The 22,131-nt window shown below is 49.2% G+C and overlaps 1 protein-coding gene and 1 pseudogene across 1 annotated transcript; one reads left to right on the top strand and one right to left on the bottom strand.

The window, feature by feature from the left end:
* The first annotated feature begins 5,474 nt into the window (after positions 1–5,474).
* Positions 5,475–9,722, top strand: LOC136467179 (glutathione S-transferase Z1-like; annotated as a pseudogene).
* Positions 9,723–9,819: 97 nt separating this feature from the next.
* On the bottom strand, positions 9,820–11,267 carry LOC136467178 (F-box/kelch-repeat protein At2g44130-like). Its single transcript, XM_066465771.1, has one exon. It carries the CDS (start codon positions 11,226–11,228, stop codon positions 10,005–10,007), a length of 1,224 nt encoding a protein of 407 aa, XP_066321868.1. The 5' UTR covers positions 11,229–11,267; the 3' UTR covers positions 9,820–10,004.
* Positions 11,268–22,131: the final 10,864 nt, after the last annotated feature.

Raw genomic sequence — 22,131 nt, 5'->3', positions numbered from 1 at the left:
TGTGGCCGGGATGGAGTCGGAATGCCCGGCGGCGGCCCGCACAACTGAGGTGGTGGATATCCCATTCGACGACGAGGCTGATGACATGGTGGAGTTACTGGTGTTGTCGCGAGAGCTAGTAGTGGTTCAATCAGAGGCTGGGCCCTCCGGTGGGCTACCGGAGGGTGACTTGGAGTGGCCCTCCCCCGAGGACCTAGCAAAGGTGATGTTCGTCCTTCGGGATTCTAGGAGCATCAGCTCTGGGACACCCTTGGGGGGAAAGGACTTGCCACGGTGTCTAAACTTGCCAACCTATCCTTGAGGCTTGAGGATGCCCAGGAGCAAGGTAAGTCCGCCCAGCAGTTAGTCCAGGTCAACCTACAGCTCGCCGCGGAGGTGAGTTTCCCGTATTTGTCCTTGACCTCTGAATATCTTGTTGGTTGCCTCAGCTTGCTTGCTTTTCATAGGGTCTGAAGAGATATCATCCTACAAGTCCTGCTTCCTCCAGATGGAGCATGCCCAAGTGGCAGAGCTTGAGCATCAGCTAGAGTCCGCCCGCCGTGAGTCCTAGGACCGAGCCGCTGAGGCGATTGTGGCACGAGCGGAGGGGCAGCGTGCAGCAGAGCGGGCAACCGCCGCCAAGCGGGGGCTTGAGGCGGTGAAGGCCCGCTAGGCGGAGACCGAGGCGGGGTTGTGGACATCCTTGGTAGACACCAAGACGATGCTGCAAAAATCCCTAGAGACCCTTGAGTCGGAGCGGAGCGCCTTGGTGTTAGAGCGGAATGCCCTGGAGTTGGTGCAGAAGGCCTTGGAATTGGAGCAAAAGGCCCGGTCAGAGGTAGACCAGGAAGTGCTCGCGCTTTGGGGCCAGGTGATGGGGACAAAGGAGGCGAGCGCACGGCTGCGCGAGCAGGTGGCCCGGTAGGTGGAGGAATTCTCCAACCTTGAGAACTTCCGCGTCGGTACGTACCTCTTCTATTTTTCATCGTGTTGGTTTCTTCCTTCAGCCTGTTTCTGATCTTGTCACCCTTCTTTCAGAGCTGGGTGGAAAGGTGAAGTCATTGGAGCGGAACCTAGAGATGGTCAAGGCGACTTTTAGCTAGAATGCAGAGGAGCTGGCCAAGTCCCTTGAAGAGCGATGTGCTCTTGAGGGGGAACTTGATTAGATCCACAACGTTGCCTAGCTTGTCATCTCGGAGATCTTTGGGTCAGTGCCAAGTACTAGAGCGCCCGCTATCCAGCTGGCGGAGGTCCTAGATGCAATTCAGGATCTTATCACAAGTGGGCTGTTCTACGGAGCATCGGGGGTGTTGACCTCAGTGGTGACGTACCAACTGAACCTAGACTTTACCACTATCTGCAGCGGGTATACTGACGGCTTGAGCACGGAGGACATCCAAACGCTCGGGGAGAGCTTGCTGCCGCACACAAGGTTGGTGGCAGAGCAAGTCTCCGCACAGTGGGTGATGGACGTCCACCGTGAAGACATGGCTACAAGCGTGCATCGAGAGGATGTCACCCAGTCTACAGATGGTATGGAGCCTAGGTCGGAGGTGGACATCACCCCGGTTTCGACCGAACCGAATGTTGTCCTGCCAGGGAGTGAGCAGCCCATGCCTTCACCGGTCGTACCGACAGCAGATGCCACCGAGCCGCCCCAATAGTTTGTAAAGCATAAGAAGTTTAGTAGATGTAAAAAGATTAAGTTCGTGGGGGAGCCCCTATGTAAACGTTCTTGTATACTTAATGACTACAGTCGGTTTTGTTTTTTGTGGTGGAGTCACTCCGTTCGGGGAAGCTTGTCCCTTTCGTTCCTTAGTTTTTCCCTTATCATAATTTTGTTTTCTATTCTTTCTTTCTCATACTTGCCCGTTCTTCTCGTAGGCTGCAACCTTAGAAGCCTAGGGCATGGCCCGCAAGGCTCAGTTGCTCGTAACCATAGGAAAGGCGGGGTGCGATCGGTCGGAATGTTTTAAAGCAAAGCTACGTAAGGCAAATTAAAGGAACGAACTACCCTTTTGTTTGGGTAAGAAGGAGTTTCACCATATGATAGTAAACGAAAAAGAGAGGTAGTAGTGTACCATCGTGGAGCCCCCTGAGCAACCCGGGCCAAAAAGTGTTCAGGTCGTGGTGCTCTCATAGGAGCAAACGCTAAGTAAACAATGGTAAGACTAAAATTTAGGAGAAGAAAAAAATGACATAGCTGTTCCAAGCGTTTGGTGGGAATGTCGTCATTGTTGTCCTTTAGTCGGTAGACGTCCGGTCGGATTACTTCAACCTTCAGTCATCCGGATCCCTGTCCGCTTCGCCCCCTTTCTTGGCCGCTGCTTTTGCGCCTTTTTCTTCCTTTGGCTCGCTGGTCTGTCGCAGAAGGCGCTTGAGGAGCTTGCAGTCTTTATAGAGGTGTTTGACAGGGTAGGTGTGGTTGGTGCATGGGCTCTCCATGAGCTCATGGAAGTGGTTCAGAGGGTCCTACTGAGGCTGCTTGCCCGTATGATTAGCCATGGCGACCAATGCGGAGTTGGCCGGTCGGCGGCGATCTTTTCTGTTCTTTTTCCCCCTCTGCGTGAAGGGGCCCTTGTCCTGATCCTGGCGCTTGGCCTTGCCTTTGCCTTGGCCTCCGTTGGAGCGCGGCAGGAGTGGCGATCGCTGGAGGTGTTGGACAAAGGTCCATGGTCCCGAGCCATAAGGGCTGGGACTCCGGTCGCTGCTACGTGCGTCTTGGTTTGGCCTGAGCCACACGTAGACAGGCAGTCGGTGTCGAGCGATTGTCAAGTCAAGATGAGGCGCAAGTGTGACCTCTTGTGCTATGCTCGGTGGTTGTAGCGGTGAGCGGGTGGAGCGACTCGTCTGCTACGTCCCCATTCCCCTGGTGGGGAGTAAGGTCGCGAGTCAGTGTCACGATATGGAGCTCTCCGCTTGTTGAACAGCGGCGGTCTCCACTAGTGCCCAAAGGTTGCGGTGGATCACCTATTTCTGAGGATCGTTCGGCTCGGGTAGGCTGCGTAGAAGCATTGCTGTAGCGGCGATATTCTGATTGGCATGAGCGAAGTGTGGGGGATCGTTCCCCCTGTCCATGGTGTTGCGCTGGACCCGACGGGTGTGACCCCGGGCACCGCTCACCGGTCTATGCGCATGGGTCGCAGTGTGGTGCGCCGAGCGCGCTGGCACAGTTGGTGGCTGGTGCAGCCACTGTTGTCGTAGTTCCTCGCCGTGCTCCTATGTGAGCTCAAGGGTCTCCACATGAGGGTCCAGAGGGGTGTGAGTCTGCAAGGACTCTGTTACCACTAGTGGCTGTCCTAGAGCGTCCGCCATAGCGCACTCCTAGGATAGACGGTGGCTAGATGCCACGTCACCGATGCTGGAGCCGTCACTCTCAACATCGTCGTCCATGAGGTCGAGAAAATAGGTGGGAGCGTAGCTCGCCATCCCCACGAATTCAGACGTGAGAGGGGGCGGCGTCGGCATTCTTCAGAGCCCCCGAGCATACGTGTCCATGGGAGACGCGAGGCTGTAGGGAAACCGGTCGTATGGCGGTAGCAGCGGGGACAACGGGGTCCCTCCGGGTGATCAGCGGAAGATAGAGAATAGCAAGTAAATAGCAATATGTACATTACTTACAATGGGGTTTGAGCAGAGAGTTTGCTCGAAATGAAGCGTAGATGCCTCATTGTTGAAGTTGTGCGTCCCGGAGTCGATGGGGGGCGCCCCTCTGATGGGTGTCGGAACGAGTGCCTCCTCACGGAGGTGTAGTACGTCGAGCCAGTCGGCGACGAAGTCCAGGCTTCCAAGGAGGAAGGCCTGGGATGGCTCGAAGACAGGTGAAACCCACATCCCGATAGGTGGGAGTGCGGGAAACTCTAGTGAGCCGAAACGAATCGTATCGCCTAAGCCCGCCATGGCAAAGGTGGCGGAAAAGTGGGCCATCCGATGACCAAAAAGCGTTGAACGTACAATGTCTTCCCCACGGACGGCGCCAACTTTCGGTGCAGAAAGTGACCAACAAGTAAATATTTGTAGTTTTGCCGTACGTTGTGATCGGAGGTGGCCTAGCACTCAATAACACAGGATTTATACTAGTTCAGGTAACGTGCCCTACGTCCTATTTGAGTCGGTCGGTGACTTTATTCCTGAGCCCAGGTGCTCGAAGTTTATAGTGGGGTTACAAACGAGAAGGAGGAAGATGGGGGTGCAAGAGGTCCGGTCAGACTCCGATCGAAAGGGCCGAGAACGATAGGAGCTCCGCTATGAGCTAAGTGTTCAAGCGTGTGCTTGAGGTTCGAACCTGACGGTTCTGTGGTTGTGAACTAGTGAACTTGATCGATCTAAAAAATCTGGAATGACTTGAATGTTGGAAGAGAGCGCATTCCCTTTTATAGATGAAGGGGATGGCCTTACAAGTAAGGGGGAGAGAGTACGTATGTTTCTGAGCCTTGCTGCATACCCCGGCGGGTACAGAACGATGGTAGACGCCCACAATACTGTTGAATGTCAGATGCACGTGGGAGGTGGTGTTGTTTTCTTCGGGCATGGCAGACGTCGGCGCCTGCCACACTATTGATACCTAAGGCATGCAAGGGGTTTTTACCATGTTTGTCCGGTACGGTAAAAGCCGGCGCCCACAACACTGTCGATGCCTAGAGGCATGTTGAGGGGGGCTTACTGTATGGGAGTTGTAGGCGCCCACAATACTATAGAGGAAAATGTTGGCGCCTACAACACTGTTTGTGTCAGAGAGGTTGCAGAATACTGTTTCTGCAGATGTACAGGGTACGGTCCCTGGTATCGTGGTTTGACTCGTGCGCCCTACCTTGCTTTCCTCGTTCGTTCCCCGGTGCCTTCCGAGCGGGCGTCCTCGGTCAGTTGGTCCCAGTCGATTCTGATCGCGCCAGTCGGAGATGAGCAGTGAGCTGGGTTTTTTGCGTACCCCGGTCGGAGACGTGGGGTCGGAGTCGAAAGTAGTGATTTGGCCAGGCCTTCCGGTCGGAGAGCCGTCCGGAGGCGGGCTGGAGACCGAAGTGAGCCCTCCGGTCGGAGAAGCGGGCCGGAGTTAGAAAACGGGCGTCGCTCCTCCTTGGCCAGACCTTCCGATCGGTGATTGGATCGCCCTTCTAACCTGTTTGTTCATATACTCGGGCCGGCCCATGAGTTACGCGTTGTCTGCTTGGGCCGAGCCTTCGTTGGAAAGCCGGTCCGCGAGGGATCCTGGGTTTATGAACCCGACAACGCCTTCGACAACCTCTTATAAGAGGTAAAACGAACGGTTTTAAAAGTTTAGTGAGGTGGTTTATCTGGTTTTACAGTTCAGGGTGGAAAAGCAGACTCTTAGCAAAAGTTGAGAGAGGTAATATGGATTTTTTCCCGCTACAGAAGGCATGGGCCCACCTGGCTGATCAGGATTGGCTTATGGACGTGACGTGATTGGGCCGGGTTTTTCTCAGCAAATCATGGGCCGCATCTGCTGCGTACTGCTCCATTTGAGTTGCCTTCCGTGTTCCACTTCGCTTGCCGGTTGCGGTTCCTCTTCTTCCGTCGCTCTCGCTCTCGGACTACGGTTCAGCGAAGCAGCTAGGCAATCGTCAGTTTGTCAGCGCAATCTGCAAATGGCGGAGGCGGAGGCGACGGCGGCGCGACTGAGGCTGTACTCGTACTGGCGCAGCACGTGCTCCCACCGCGCCCGCATCGCTCTCAGTCTCAAAGGTGCGTGCTGCTCGTGCTCGGCCACCGCTTAATCGGACTCGGCCCGGACGGATTGGGGGCATTCGGTTGGGTTGATTCGATGTGCGTGCTGTTTCTTTCTGCAGGTGTGGATTACGAGTACAAGGCGGTGAACCTTCTCAAGGGCGAGCAGTCTGATCCAGGTGTGTTGTGTTGGTACTACTACTTGTGCTACCTACTACCTTATGCTACAATTGCTTGAACACCGAGTATTAGGTACCTGAGCTAGCCCCTGCGATTGCAAATGTCATTTTGCTCGCCTTCACTTATGAGTGTGGTTTGGCTGTGTTAATTAAATTGTTCTAGACGATTTTGTAGAACATACCTGGTTGCAATAAGGCTATGCAGGGAGTCTTGGTTGGAAAGTCGCTAATGGGTTGATCTTTATGAGAAGCAGAATTCGTCAAGCTTAATCCTATGAAGTTCGTCCCTGCGTTGGTTGATGGCGATTCTGTAATCGGTGACTCTTACGCGATAGCATTGGCAAGTATGGAGATTTTGTGTTTATTGTCTCAGTATTGGTTATCGCTTGACTCACTTGTTCCTTTGTGGCTATGCAGTATTTGGAGGACAAGTACCCAGAGCCTCCTCTTCTACCTCACGACCTTCAAAAGAAGGCTTTGAATCACCAGGTAATGATAGGTTCTGCAACCCCTTTTTTTTCATGATTGCGATCACATATTGTTGAAGGTGACATGACTGCTCAAACTAGCCGGTGGAAGTTCAGGACAGAACATTGTTACTGTGAGGATAAAATAATAATTTGGCATTATGCAGACAAAACATAATAAAGTGGCATGTTATATAGTAATTATGCAATTTGTTTACGAGTTGCTTTTTTGGGGTGTTTCATGCCTTTCCGAAAGACTTTGCTTCTTTTATACTCCAATCCAGACTTATGAAAATACTGCACCCTTCCATAGGCAGACTAATTTTAGTTGACGAAGCCACTAAATAAGTAGCACAACAAAGGGGGTAAATGGGGAATAAATCAGTAGCTTAATTCAATTGCAGATATGGAAAAATTAGTAATAGGTTCATCGTGAGCCTACATGTGGCGTTAGTCCACATGCTAGTGATGCAATGGATGGTAGTTTCCAACCCACTGTAATGGTTCAAATAATCTTGCCCAAAAGGAAATGAGTGGTAAATGAAAATGCCTATTTCAAAGTGACATGACTGTTAATGCTCAGCATGTGGAAATACAGAACATGACATTGTTATTTCCAAATGCGTATAATATCATGAAATTCATTATGGCCTGTGCTGCACATGTACGGAGTGGATAAGGACTCAACAAACAATCTAAGCAGCTAAATGATAAAGAGTATAAATGCTAGAGATAAAGCACAAGTAAAACAATTACGGCTGGAGTTACTGGAGTCCATGCGCATGTGCAGCTCCTTCAGGTTTTCCGCATGGCAAGGTTGTTGTCTGGCAGCACAGAGGCTGCTACAGCACAGGACACAATGAAATTCAGGTACATGATATTATACACATTCAGAACTAACTGTGTTCCTGTTCTTTATTTCCACAGCTCAGCATTAACAGTCATTGGCAGAGCTAAGGCTAGGCTAACATGCCCCCCCCCCCCCCCCCCCCCCAAGGCTAATAATCAATATTCAATTGCTTTTTTTTCCCAATTTCCATACTAATCTGTATAGCCTATACAGTATAACAGAAGTGACTATTTAAATGGTAATTTGTACTTAACACGGTGTCATTGTTATTTTTTATTAGGTATTTGAGGTGTTAATTAGCATGAAACTTGCAGCTAGTGACTAATTGCTCTATCATTTCTGTACATGTTGATCTCCATAAGGCAAATTAGCCCCTCCTAAAAGATTTTCCGAGCTCCGCCACTGTCAACAGTCATGCCACTTTGAAACAGGCATTTTCATATACCACTCATTTCCTTTTGGTTAAGATTGTCCATTACCATTACAGTGGATTGCAAATTACCATCCATTGCATCACTAGCGTGCAGCGCAAACCCATATAGTTTAGCAAGGTGCGAAGGTCTAACCAGAGTCTGGAACATGTGATGTATGTTTTTTTCTCGTTTTGTTTTTCTTAACTACCAATTCATCATGCTTAACATGAACTTTTCTGTCTTTCTATGGCAGATTGCAAGCATTGGTTTTTTCTCGTTTTGTTTTTCTTAACCACCAATTCATCATGCTTAACATGAACTTTTCTATCTTTCTATGGCAGATTGCAAGCATTGTAGCTTCTGGTATTCAACCTCTCCATAACCTCACAGTGTTGGTAAGTATACTGTACTTTATTTCTTGGCATATGTGGTTAGTCAGAGTGAAAAAGGATTCCCAGTTCCCTGCCTGCATTGTGCAATTATACAATTTCTTTTCTGCAGATTGATTCCATGTTGAGACAACTTGTTTGTAAAATATATGTACAGTTTGTTTAAAGAATATAACCTACTTTTTTCAAGAAAAAAGGGCAATTCTAGTTTCTGCAGCTGCACACAGCCAATTTTTACAGAAGTTTCAGCTCAATCACTGCTGCGTAACATAGGGGAAAGAGCACACTCAAATAGAAGAAAATCAAATGCAAAGTTACTCTATGGGGACATTATTTGATCCATTGCTTCCATATTTGCAGAGGTTCATTGACCAAAGGGTTGGTGCAGGGGAGAGTGTCTTGTGGACTCAACAACAAATCGAGAGAGGTTTCACAGGTTGTTTGACACACATAACCGTCCTTTACTGATTGAAATAACTACTACTTTTGCTGCATTACTTCGATCAAGCAAAATTTGCTTCAAGAAAATATTGCTCGCCTTGCAATTATGTTGTATTACATCATTACAGAAATTCACTCATAGTTCTCTTAGTTTAGTTACTGAATATACTGTTGCTCAACTTATTTTCGTTTTGTTTAACATGTATCGCTTTTGTGCGTGTTTACTATTTTGTGACGTGCTCATTTTCCCTAATGGTTTAGCTATTGAGAACCTAATACAACTAAAAGGCTGTGCTGGGAAGTATGCAACAGGAGATGAAGTCCAACTGGTACGTTTGCTTGCCAGATACTCCATTTGTCACCCTTCTTTTAGAATGGGTTCTTTTCCCATTGTTGTGAATTTTCCTTTGTAGCTGTTCTGGAATGAACTGGTATCATATTGATTTAACCCTACTGTTCTTTTGGCAATCTAGCACTCACTGGTGATGTGTGTGTGAAGGGAAAACAACTGAATTGGAATTTTTTTTTTTTGAAGAAGCATCAGCAATTTTGCTCTATTCTCAAGAAAAGTCAATTTTTTTATGGTTTTCTGAAAGTTTAAGATGACAGTGTTATTCCATGCTTATTCTAAAGGAGAGGGTATGCGATTATGGGCTATTAACTCAAAATGAACATAAGGATAAGTTTTTTTTAGAATCCATTAGGCACGTTTTGTTACTTTTGTACAGTTGTCTCTGAAACTATAAAGCTCCTTGTAGAATGGCAATGCATTATGATACAAATTCCTGGAGTATTTATGCAGAATTGAAACTAGAATGTGTTCTTTGGGGCCAACAAACCCGCTATTTATCAACTTGCCCTTCTGTCTGTTATAGGTTTGTTTACAAATACTGGGTTTATTGCCAGTAGACCCGCTACCAATTGATTCAATTGTCTTTTCATTTCTTCACATGCAGGCAGATGTATTCCTTGCACCCCAGATCTATGCAGCCATTGAACGCACTAAAATTGACATGGTTCCACTTTCCTCTTGCCATACAAATGTAAATCATTGTCTCCATTTTTTCAATCAAAGAACTGCTAATGAAACGTGCTTCTTTGCCGCAGTCAAATTACCCCACGCTTGCTAGGCTTCACTCGGAGTATATGGCACCCTGCATTTGTAGCAGCGCTCCCTGGCAGGCAACCAGACGCCCCTTTCTCTTCCTAGGAACCTGCATTTGGAGTTGTTCCGGTTACTTCTGTAATAATGAGTACAGGATTTCCTCTGCAAAATGCAAATAATTTTGTGATTTCAGAGACCATTGGCATGAAGCATCGTTCTCGGTCTGGTCGTCCTGATTTGGCTTTTGAGATTTCAGGGCATGCACCTTGTCTTAAAAAGCAAGACGACTTTTATGCTGAAATAGCAATTCTCGACTAAAAAATGGAAAGGGGTACACTGTCAGGAAATTGTATCTTAAGAAACGACATTCTAACAGTGAGCTGACACTCGAATTATTAGAAAACAAGACTTGCTTCGCCAAATGACAAGTGTAATTAAGCGCCACTTTCAAAAAGCGCCCGTTTTTTTATATATAAATAAAATAGTAAGCTCTCAACACCTAAATAGACACGGCCGCGGCTGAGTAAACGAACCCGCCGAACTCTGACGGCATGGTCACTCGCTTCCATGCACCGCCGCTCGCTTCCATCACCCACACAGAGTACTTGTCGCCCTCCGCCGCCGCGTCGGCCGCTGTGCCGAACACGAACACGGCCTCGCCGTTACCAACGCCAACCGCCTTCACGCATGCCTTCATGCCCGGCGGCCCGGCGGCCACGTCCCTCCACGCGCGCGCGTCGCCGTCCCACTCCCGCACGCCGTCCTTCCCGGCCCCGACGGTCCACACCGTCCCGCGCACCGACGCCAGGCACGTCTTCCCGGCCGTGTCGCCGCCGGGGATCACGTCGCCCTCGCTCGTCCACGCGTCGGCGTCGCCTCCGGCGTGGTAGCACTCGGCGGTGTTCCTGAACGCGCCCTGGGCCTCGGTTGGGTAGCCGCTGGCGGCGAGGAGGACGCGGCGGCCCGGGGTCGCCACGAGCTGCGGCTCGTCGCGCTCCTCGGACATGTCCGGGAGCGCGCGCCAGGCGTCGTCGGCCGCGACGCTGTACTCAAAGGCGGAGCGGAGCGCGTTCTTGCACTCGTCGTGGCCGCCGGCGATGTAGACGTTTCCGTCGCCCCCAGCGCACCCAAAGAAGCTCCGGCTGTCCGGCATCCTCGGGCCGCGCCGCCACGTGCCGGCGGGGACGTCCAGCAAGCGGACGTCGCTGGTCGGGCGGAGCGTGTCCGGGTCCCAGCCCCCCACGACGGCGACATGCCGCCCGTCGCCGGCCGCCGCGCACTGCGCGAAGAGCGGGACGGGTCCCCAGGCCTCGGCCGGCCAGTTCACGCGCCGCCACTCGCTGGTAGTGAGGTTCGCCGCCGCCAGCGCGCATTCCGGCGTCGACCCCTTCCCGTCGCCGCGCGCGGGCGCGGTCTGGACGAGGAACACGATGTCCTCCGACGCCCCGGCGGCCCTCCGGCGGCGCCGGAACTCGGCTGACCCGACGGTGCCGCGCCATCCGCGGCACACGCGGCGCATGCGGTGGTGCGACCGGCTCGGCACCCGCGCCAGGCACTCCATGGCCACGTCGTCGGGCAACCCAGGGATGAGCTCCCCCTCTCCGTCTTCCTCTGCTTCCATCGCCATGGCACGTTCTTGCTTCTTGTCCTTGCAGCCGTAGCAGTAGCGTGCTACCGCAGTGGCTGCGTACACGCCCTCAACCTCTTGCTTGACGGCGCCCATGGAGAACCGCAGTGCAGTGCTCAGTGCTGTGCTGGGCTGTGTGTGTGTGCACCCCTTTACACGGCTTGTTTCTTGTGATGTTTGATGTCTGTGAAGGGGTTTGTCGGGTTTAAGTAGAGGGAGGGTGAGAGCGAGGACAAATTTGGTTTAGGATTTGATGAGTGCTAGGTTGATGTCTTGAGTAAAAGTAGCATATTTTTTATAGTATGTATAAAAACAGTTTTTTTTTCCAAAAAGAGAGGGACAATAATAGTGGAGTGAGATGTTCTCTTTGTTTTTTTTATAAGGGAGTGAGATATTCTTGTTTGATTCACAAATTTGCGTTTATGATCACACCTGATTGATGAGACTTCACCCTGTTCGCTTGAACTGCTTATCAGCCATGAAATAGTATTTTTCTCTCACAATAAATCAACATCAGCCGGCTTATCAGCTGCAGAAACCATCAGCAGAATAACACGTTACTCAAATTGATTGACGATATTTTCAAATTGGACTCGGGTAAATAGAGGATTGATGAAGCATATATATATATATATATATGGAGAGTATATTCAGTAGCCAGCTACAAAATAAATTATTATGTAGCCATCTACATTTACGATAATTTTATATACTAATTTACGATAATGTCAATACATATTTACGATAGTTAGGTTACTAATAACACATGTGGATATTTATCGTAACGTTATAGTAAACAACTTAGTAAGAAGTTACTATAATCTAGTAAATTAACATAGTAATTATCGTAACTCAAAGTGGCTACAGAATAAGTTATTTTATAGCCAGCTACATGGTTGTAGATATATTCACTAGGTATCATCTTCACCATTATATATATATATATATATATATATATATATATATATATATATATATATATATATATATATATATATATATATATAAGACGATGCCCAGTGAAGGATTTTGAGTGCCATTTTTTTGCATTATCCAATAATTAACATTTTATGACGTCCTTTCTTTCCTAGCAGAATCTTTGTGGTGTCTATGGGCTAACAGTACATGAATTTACGAGGGAAGGTCTCACTATGGCAATGTCACCGGAGGAGGGATATGACTTAGGAGATGCTCAGGACACGGATGAGGGAAAAGAGTGCAAAAGTTTGTACCAAATGTTAATACTCCTCCGGTTTCCTAATTCTTGTAGCTTTGGACAAATGCGCCGTCTCCAGAACATAGCTTTTAGCCATTTACCATGATTTTCTACAATAACGTATGAAAAAGTCAGTAAGTATAATTTTTCATTAAAGTACTTTTAAAACTAATTTTTTTGTCTTGAAACCAAATGTTCTAAAGTTATTGATGACCAAAATTCTAAAAGTTAGACATCAACCTTGTTGAAACGTCAAGAATTATAGAACCAAAGGAGCACCTCCTTGACACACTACTAGAAAAATGGAAATACTTGGCCGCCCTAAATTTTCTTGAGCGCCAAAGTCTAGCTGTCAAGGGATATATCATTTCCTTGGTGGTTGCAGAAAACCTCCAAGGAGTTGTATATTCCTTGGCAGGTAAATTGCACCGCCAAGGAAATGTGCATTTTTTAGTGTTACTTGGAAATCGCTAAGCAAAAGAACCATTTTCTTTAATATTAGTGTTAAAGCTAATGAAATAATAATTTCCTTGAATGTTTTTATAAAACTTCAAGGAAAATACCATTCCCTTGGGTGTTTTTCCTTAACCACCAAGGAAAATTAACATTTTCTTGGCTGGTATTTGGACTGTTAAGGAAAATCAACACTTTCTTGGGGGTTATGCAATTTGTTTTGCTATTAGAGGCCAACCAAATGATTGTTAGTATTTAAACATGACATACTTGTTCTATCATTGTTAATGAAGTGTTTGTCTTGTTAAGTTCACTAGCACACATAAGACACTAAACTTGGTTAAGTTCATTTAAACACATGTCACACATATGATACTAAGCCTTATTAAGTTCACTTAAATACATATATATCACACTTAAGCAAATACGGCATGGCTCTAAAAATAGGAGCAACACCAAAAATTTCATAACTTTTTCAAATAAGATGAATACAAACCTTACATATCACACTTAGTAGATGCAGTCTGGCTCAACGAGATCTAAAACTTTATAGCTAACGATATTTCCATTTGAGGTCTCAAATGGAAATATCGTTAGCTATAAAGTTTTGACAGGAGGATCCTCTTGTCAAAAGGGTTCTGGCCTACCCTATTGAGCTGCAGTATTCCAATGTTCACCGCCCTGAGGTTTTGGCGCCAAGCCCTCCTCCCTCTGATGGAGGGGATGATGATGATAATGATCCTGCAAGGCGTCGGCGTCGCGTCCGTCCTCCCTCGCCGCTGCTCAGCTCGGGGCCGGCGTGTCGTGATGCTTCGTGTCATGGTGGTTCACGGAGGGGATCGATCATGAAGCAAGTGGAATCCTCTGTTCGGGGGAGATCTCACATGGCCCACTCTCAGACAGCGTGCTCTCAGTCATTGGCCGTGGGTTCCAAAGAGGTCCAGGTGTGTGACATTCCAGGCGATGGTCGTTCTGCCCTCAATGCTAAGACGCGCAGTCCCGAGGATGTCCCTGTGCCCAATGCGGCGGCTGCAACAAATGCAGTCGTTTCAGAAATCATAGATGTCGCGCGCATTCAGGAGACGTCCATGTTCCCCTCGGTGGCCTCCCCAACTATTGTGCGGTTTGAAGTGGATGCTGGGCCTTTGCCTTCGGATGGCGTCCTTGTTTTTGGCCCGGCGGATGCGACTTCTCTTGGGCTAGACTTGGGCCCTCGGCCTATGATTGATTTCCAATTGGCGTGCACTAGATTGGGTGAGGATACGGTCTAGAGCTCCCCCGACAGGTCGACGGTGCCATGCTCTTCCTTGAGCCTCCCCGTCGGATTGGCAACAGTTGAAGCTTCTCTGGCCTCACCATGCTCGCCTCAATGATCTCTTGGGGTTCTTCCCACCGGCGCCAAACCCTCCCTCGCCAACATTTGGCGCGGGACCTGCCACTGCGTCGACTTCTGATGGCCCGATTAGGGAGCCCCTAGCTCAGAGGCGCCTGCTCCGCCGGCTATGGGTGGGGATTCCGAGGGCTCGGAGGTGCCTGCTCCGCCCGGGTCTATCCTACCGCCCACTCAGACTCTCCCAGCACCGCTGGGTGTGGTCTTCATCTCGCCCCCACTCTGGGTCCATTCTAGGCAAGGACGTCGTGCTAGAACACCCGCCCTGGCCACCGTGGATAGCTCCTCCCAGTGTCCGGGGGAGGGATCCCCATCACGGAAGCTTGAGAAGGTGCACATGCCAGTGGATATGCTCGTCCCTCTGCCTGTGATCTAGAAGAGGTGAAAGAAGGCCCCTCCTTCAGGGTCTCTATCGTGGCGTAGCCGATGAGTCACTGGCGCTGCCCCCTGCCCTCTAGGCCCGATGCTCTCGGAGGCTCAGAAGAGGGTGATGCGACGACTTGGCTTTGAAGAAAGGGAGATTAGTCAGCCGAATGCTCAAGACAATTATAGTAAGCTATTCAGGCCATTCCTCTCTGACTCCCATGTTTGTGCTTTAGCTGCTATTATTGGTTGAGATGTTGGAGAAGGTGAGCAGGTGCGGGCTGCGGATGTCCTTGCAGTGATGTAAGGATTTGGTTCTTTGTCGGGGTTGTTTTATTTCTCAGGTCAAATGAATCCTTCGTCTATTTTAATCTGGAACGTGCGAGGCCTGAATCAAAGGGATCGCCGAAATTCTGTCAGAGAGGTTATTCTGTCCAGCAACGCTGACATTGTTTGCTTGCAAGAAACTAAGGTTGCCAACATGTCACAGCATTTGTTTCTCTTGATCTTTGGGTCTGTGTATGATAACTTCATCGCGCTCCTAGCTAATGGGACTAGAAGAGGGGTTCTGATTGCTTGGAAAGGGTGTTCTTGCCAGGCAGTGGCTTCCAGGGTAGATACTTATTCTGCTTTTGTTCTGTTTTCGGAACAAGAAGGTCACAATTGGTGGTTCACTAGTGTCTATGGGCCACAAGAAGATGATGAGAAGGTGATGTTTCTGCAAGAGCTAAGAAATATCAGGGCCCTGTTCAATGGAGCTTGGCTTCTAGGGGGAGATTTTAATTTAATTTATCAAGCTGCCGACAAGAACAATGCTAATTTGGATAGAGCAATGATGGGAATATTTTGGTGTTTTCTAGATGACATGGATCTCAAGGAGATCCCACTCTTGGGCCAAAAATATACTTGGTCCGATGAGAGGAGATTGCCTCCTCTGGTCAGACTGGATTGAGCTTTCTGTTGTGGTGATTGGGACAATATTTTTCCTGATGATGTCCTGCAAAGCACAACAGCTGGTGTATCGGATCACTGCCCTCTCATTCTAGGTTTGAAAGTGAGCACTAGCGGCAAGCGGCGATTCCATTTTGAGAGCTTCTGGACCAAAATCCCTAGTTTTCTCGATGTTGTTAAACTAAATTGGGAGGCTCCAGTACAATCTAATTGTGGTACAGAGTGCCTATTCATTGAACTACAACGCCTCAGTAAGGGACTACAAAAATGGGGGCAGCGGAGAATAGGGAACATTAAAGCTCAACTTGAGCTAGCCAGGGAGATTCTTCACCGCTTGGAAATAGAGAGAGATTCAATGGCACTCTCTGAGCGCGAGGAATGGCTGAGAAAGAAACTCAAACTGCATTGTCTCGGTTTGGCTTCTCTAGAGCGAACCATTGCACGGCTGCGCTCTAGGATACTGTATCTTCAAGAAGGAGATGACAATACTATTTTATTCCATCAACAAGCTAGATACAAAAAGAAGAAGAACTTCATCCCAAAATTGCAAGATGGTAATCAGGTGGTCGTTTCGCAGGAGGAAAAATAGAAGGTAGTGGATGATTTTTATGAGAACATTCTTGGCAGTGCTGAAGTAAGAGACTATACTCTTAACTTAGATGAGTTAGATATGCAGCACCATGATCTTTCCAATCTTGATGCCCCATTCTCTGAGGAGGAAGTCTGGGCTACCATAAAATACATGCACCTGGACAAGGCCCCTAGACCAGATGGTTTCACATGGAGGTTCTTCAAATCATGTTGGAGCATTATTAAGGGGGATGTGCTGATGGCGTTGAACGCCATCCATCGCGGCCATGTATTCAAATTTAGGCTATTGAATACGGTCTATGTTACCCTACTGCCTAAGAAAGTAGATGCAGTTGAAGTGAAGGATTTTTGTCCTATAAGCCTGATTCATAGCTTTGCCAAGTTGGTGACTAAGATTTTGGCTAATCAGCTAGCTCCGCTGCTACCTTCCTTAATCTCTGCAAACCAAAGCACTTTTGTGCGGGGAAGGAAGATTCATGACAACTTTATGTTGGTCCAACAGATGGTGAAATCTCTGCATAAGAAGGAGGAGGCTCATATCCTTCTTAAACTAGACATCTCTAAGGCGTTTGATTCTGTCTCTTGGTCGTTTCTCCTGGAAGTCATGTGCAAGGTAGGGTTTGGTCAGCGGTGGACCTTATTTGCTTGATCCTGTCCACCTCCTCGCCACAAGTACTGGTTAATGGAGTGCCTAGAGACACTATTTTGCATCACTGTGGTCTTAGACAGGGAGACCCCCTATCACCAATTTTGTTTATCCTCGTTATGGATGTCCTCAATTCCCTGGTCAATTTTGCTACTCTGGCGGGTTTGATGTAGCCGCTAGCCATTTAGCAAGCACGGCACAGGGTCTTCTGCTATGCTGATGATGCAGTCATATTCTTGAGACCCCACAACTTGGATTTGGTCACTATCAGACAGCTCCTCGAATTGTTTGGACATGCCTCCGGTCTTAGAACCAACCTGTCCAAGAGTTCGGTTTCCCCTATTCATTGTGTTGATGAGGAATTGGCACTCACTGCAAGCGTCCTCTCTTGTTCAATAAAGGCCTTCCCCTATACGTACCTTGGCCTCCCACTCTCACTTGGAAAACCAACTAAGGAGGTGTTGCTGCCTTTAGTAGATAAGGTGTCAGAATATCTCCCTGGTTGGAAGGCATCTCTAATGAACAAGGCTAGGCGGTTAGTCATGGTGAAGGTTGTGCTGACTGTTGTCCCTATATATATCTTAATAGCCCAGGAACTTCCTAAATGGGTGCTTAAGGCTATTGATAAAAAGCGGCGGGGCTTCCTTTGGAAGGGTCACCAACATGCCAATGGAGGCAATTGCCTGGTAGCCTGGGAAAAGGTATAGAGACCAGTTGAATATGGAGGCCTTGGGATCCATAATCTTGAGCTCCTTGGTTGGGCACTTTAGGATTCGGTGGTTGTGGGCGCAAAAGACAAATGCTGAAAGGCCTTGGGCTGGTCTTTCTATCGCTGTTCCTCACAAAGCACGGGCCCTCTTTAATGTTGCAATTGGTGCCATAGTTGGAAATGGAGAGGAAATATTGTTCTGGATAGATAGATGGCTGGATGGACATACCGTGGTAGAAATAGCCCCTAACCTGTTCAATGCGGTTCAAAAATGAACAGCTAAAAGAAGGAATGTGGCCCAAGCTCTGCATAATAGAAGCTGGGTTCAAGATATTAGGGGAGCTCGTACAGTAGAGGTATTGCTTGATTACCTCCACATTTGGGATAGGGTGGACGAATATATTTTGCATCCAGAGATCCCATCAGTTATAATTGGAAGTTAACGCAGGATGGTTCCTATAGTAGCAAGTTTGCCTATGCAGCCTTTTTTCTTGGATCCATCAAGTTTGGGTCGTGGAGAAGGATCTAGAAAACCTGGGCTCCCCGTGCTATAAGTTTTTCATTTGGTTGGTGTTTCACAATCGGGTTTGGACAGTTGATCGACTAGCAAAGAGGAATCTGCCCCATCCTGAGTCTTGCCCCTTATGTGATCAAGAGGATGAAACAATAAATCATTTGCTAGTGGGCTGTGTCTTCGCTCGACAGGTCTGATCCCTGGTTTTGCATCAATTTGGGCTGTGACATTTGGCACCATAGTCTGTTGTAACTAATTTCTTAGGGTGGTGGAAGAGGTCTACTGCTGTTGTCCCCAAAGAAGCGCTTAAAGGCATCAATTCCTTGATAATCCTGGTGGCTTGGGAGATTTGGAAGCACCGCAACACTTGTGTCTTTGATAATAAGAGGCCAAGTGTTCATGAGGTCCTTAGGTCCATTAGCGCGGAGGGGGGCTTTGGTGCTCGGTTGGGGCTTCCAAACTCCAGGAGCTTGTTATTAGGTCACTGCCTGCTGTAGCTTAATGCTCAGAGGCTTTTGGTCGTTCTTGATTTTTGGGTGGCGAGTCTGTATCTTAGTGTCTAGGGTATGGGGTGTGTGAGTTGGGGTGTGTGTCAGGTCTCTAACCCTTGTAATATTTCTTCTACCTTAAAGGGAGAAAGAGCGACTGCCCTCAACACCAAAAACCTATCAACTGAGCCTACAAGAAAAGGATACAATGACACAATGGTTGCCTATAAATAGACGATGCCTTGGTGGCAAAGTATCCACCCAAAGAGAAGCGAGCATCCAGCAGCAACGATGACAAAGCATTTGCCAGTGACCATGGTGGCCAAGCATCCGCTAAGAGAGGGCCCGCATGCTCTCGGCAGCATGTGCCAGAGAGGGCCCAAAGAGCCAATAGCGGCGAAGCATCCGCCAGGGGTTCCACCGATGACCAAGCATCCACCAGGGAAAAGCAAAGATGCCTTGTGGCAAAGCATCCGTAGGGGAAACGACCAAGACACACTCGGTAGCAAAGCATCTGCCAGAGAGGAGGCCAACAACAACGACGACAAAGCATTCGCCCGAGAATCCAATGATGGCCAAGTATCCACCATGGAGATAGTGATTGCGGCAAAGCATACGCTATGATAGCCAAACGACGACGACAAGGTCAAATGCTACAGGACAAGCCATTGTGAGTAGAACAAATGCGCACACAGGCACAACGAGGGACTCCACCAAAAGCCGACGGAATGGATGAGCCACAGATGTCAGCGACCGCACAACGGACAAGCAACGAGCCAAAGATTCTATAGGGACGCCATCAGGAAGGGGTTGATGCCCAGGGGTACCACCGTGGACGCCATCGTCGCTGGCCGTACAACTTGTAAGGTGGGGCTTTCGCCCTAAGCATGGGGTTCAACAACGACGCCTCCAAGGAGGAATGTGGTGCCCGAGGCATCACCGTCGCCCACCTGGCCGAAACCGGCCTGAGCTTTCGCCCAAAGCTCCATGGCTCCAACCCGTAGGGTGGCACCCACCCCGCTCTAGCACCGCGTGGAACCAGCAGGGGCAGCTGCAGAAACGTGAACTGGTCGCCGGTCCGCCCGGCCATGAGGAGCGCAAACGAGCGCGCGGGTGCATAAGCCCCGGCAAGTCTGGCCCAGCCACCGGCCGCTACATGGCCCCTCGGACAAGCGAGCAGGCTGCGGCGAGGCCATCTGGCCATTAGGCGGCTACCGCGGGTCGGCAAGGCCGCGACAGGCCATGCCTATCCACTGCTCACCCAGTCGTCGTGAGCGCGGGTGAAAGGTCCTAATATGGCTAGAGGGGGGGGGGTGAATAGCCTATTTAAAAATCTACAAATCAACTAGAGCAATTTAATTAGTATGACAAATAGCGAAATGTAAACTTGCTCTAGCTCTACAAGGGTTGCAAGCCACCTATCCAACAATTCTAGTTGCAATGATTACTAGTCACACAACTTTTAATGTTACTACTCACTAAGAGCTCTCAAACTTGCTACTCTAAAGAGCTCCACTAGATAAACTTAAAATAACAAAGCAAGCTCTCAATTCTAATTACACTAAAGAGCTTGCCACAACTAGTTTGCAAGAATATAAATGAGTGAGTAGGGTGATTATACCGCCGTGTAGAGGAGTGAACCAATCACAAGATGAATACTAAATCAATCACCGGGAGAATACCAAAGGGCAAGAGACAACCAATTTTTCTCCCGAGGTTCACGTGCTTGCCGGCACGCTAGTCCCCGTTGTGTCGACCAACACTTGGTGGTTCGGCGGCTAAGAGGTGTTGCATGAACCTTGTCCACATAATTGGACACCGCAAGAATAAACCCACAAGTGAGGTAACTCAATGACACGAGCAATCCACTAGAATTACCTTTTGGCTCTCCGCCGGGGAAGGCACAAGACCCCTCACAATCACCACGATCGGAGCTGGAGACAATCACCAACCTCCGCTCAACGATCCTCACTGCTCCAAGCCATCTAGGTGGCGGCAACCACCAAGAGTAACAAGTGAATCCCGTAGCGAAACACGAATGCCAAGTGCCTCTAGATGCAATCACTCAAGCAATGCACTTGGATTCTCTCTCAATCTCACAATGATGATGAAACAATGGTGGAGATGAGTGGGAGGGCTTTGGCTAAGCTCACAAGGTTGCTATGTCAATGCAAATAGCCAAGAGAGTGAGCTTGAGCCGGCCATGGGGCTTAAATAGAAGCCCCCACAAAATAGAGCCGTTGGGCTCCTCACTGCACTGAACACGGGCCGACCGGACGCTCCAGTCATATTGATCGGACGCTGGACCTCAGCGTCCGGTCGTGCGATGTGCGCCACGTGTTATCGGCTTCAAACGCCGATCGCCTGATCTCAACGGTCAAGAGATGACCGGACGTGTCAGTTAGAAAGTGACCGGACGCTGGACCTCAGCGTCCGGTCATTTTCAGTAAGGTTCCAAACGTGAATTTTCATGACTCGACCGGACTCACCCAGCGTCCGGTCACTCAATGTCTCCACTGTGCACCACACGTCAGCGTACGTCAGCACTGACCGGACGCACCCTGCCAGCGTCCGGTCGCAGAGCGACCCAGCGTCTGGTCGTTTGACCGACGCCAGCGTCTTCGCTGTTACACCTGACCGGACGCGCCGGTCCAACCGTGGCCAGCGTCCAATCACTCACAGTGACCTCTGTCTTTTCTGTCTAGGGCGCCGGTGGCACCGTCGGACTGTCCGCACTCTACGGGCGGACACTCTGCCGGTGGAGTTTCTTACCCTTGCACCCAAACTTCACCACCCTTGATCAAATGTGCCAACCACTAAGTGTATCACCTTGTGCACATGTGTTAGCATATTTTCACAAACATTTTCAAGGGTGTTAGCATTCCACTAGATCCTAAATGCATATGCAATGAGTTAGAGCATCTAGTGGCACTTTGATAACCGTATTTCAATACGAGTTTCACCCCTCTTAATAGTATGGCTATCGATCCTAAATGTGATCACACTCACTAAGTGTCTCGATCACTAAAATAAAATGGCTCCTATCATTTATACCTTTACCTTGAACCTTTTGTTTTTCTCTTTCTTCTTATCCAAGTTTAAGCATTTGATCATCACCATGCCATCACCATCGTCATGATCTTCGCCATTGCTTCATCACTTGGAGTAGTGCTACCTATCTCATAATCACTTTGATAAACTAGGTTAGCACTTAGGGTTTCATCAATTAACCAAAACCAAACTAGAGCTTTCAGCGGGGCCTTGCCGCCGCCAGGCCGCCTGGCAGGCTGGCCCCCGACGATTGATCGGCGCAGGGGGAGTTGGCGTTGTAGGGCACCGACGACGACGACCGCGCTATCACCGGCCGCAACAGGGGCTAGGGCCGCGACGGCTGCACTACCGGGCTGAAGCCAGCTACCCCTGCGGCGTGTGCACCTGCATCATCCGCATCCAGACAGCAGCATCCTGCCAGAGACCAGATCCACCAACCACATGACCAGATCTGGCGCTGCCACTGGTTGAGGAGTGCCGCCGACCGTGGGGGGAGATTGGGGAGGGCGGGGAGGAGGAGAGGAAGCAGAAGAGGGAGAGGGGAGCCATGGCAGGCCGCCTTGTTGAGTGCCCACCGCTGGCTGCCGCCGCCGCTCACCGGAGGGAGCAGCGGTGGCGGCTGGAAGG

The sequence above is a fragment of the Miscanthus floridulus genome, chromosome 7 (assembly GCF_019320115.1).
Source record: "Miscanthus floridulus cultivar M001 chromosome 7, ASM1932011v1, whole genome shotgun sequence".
Taxonomy (NCBI): Eukaryota; Viridiplantae; Streptophyta; class Magnoliopsida; order Poales; family Poaceae; genus Miscanthus; species Miscanthus floridulus.
This window is presented reverse-complemented; position numbering and strand designations above follow the sequence as displayed.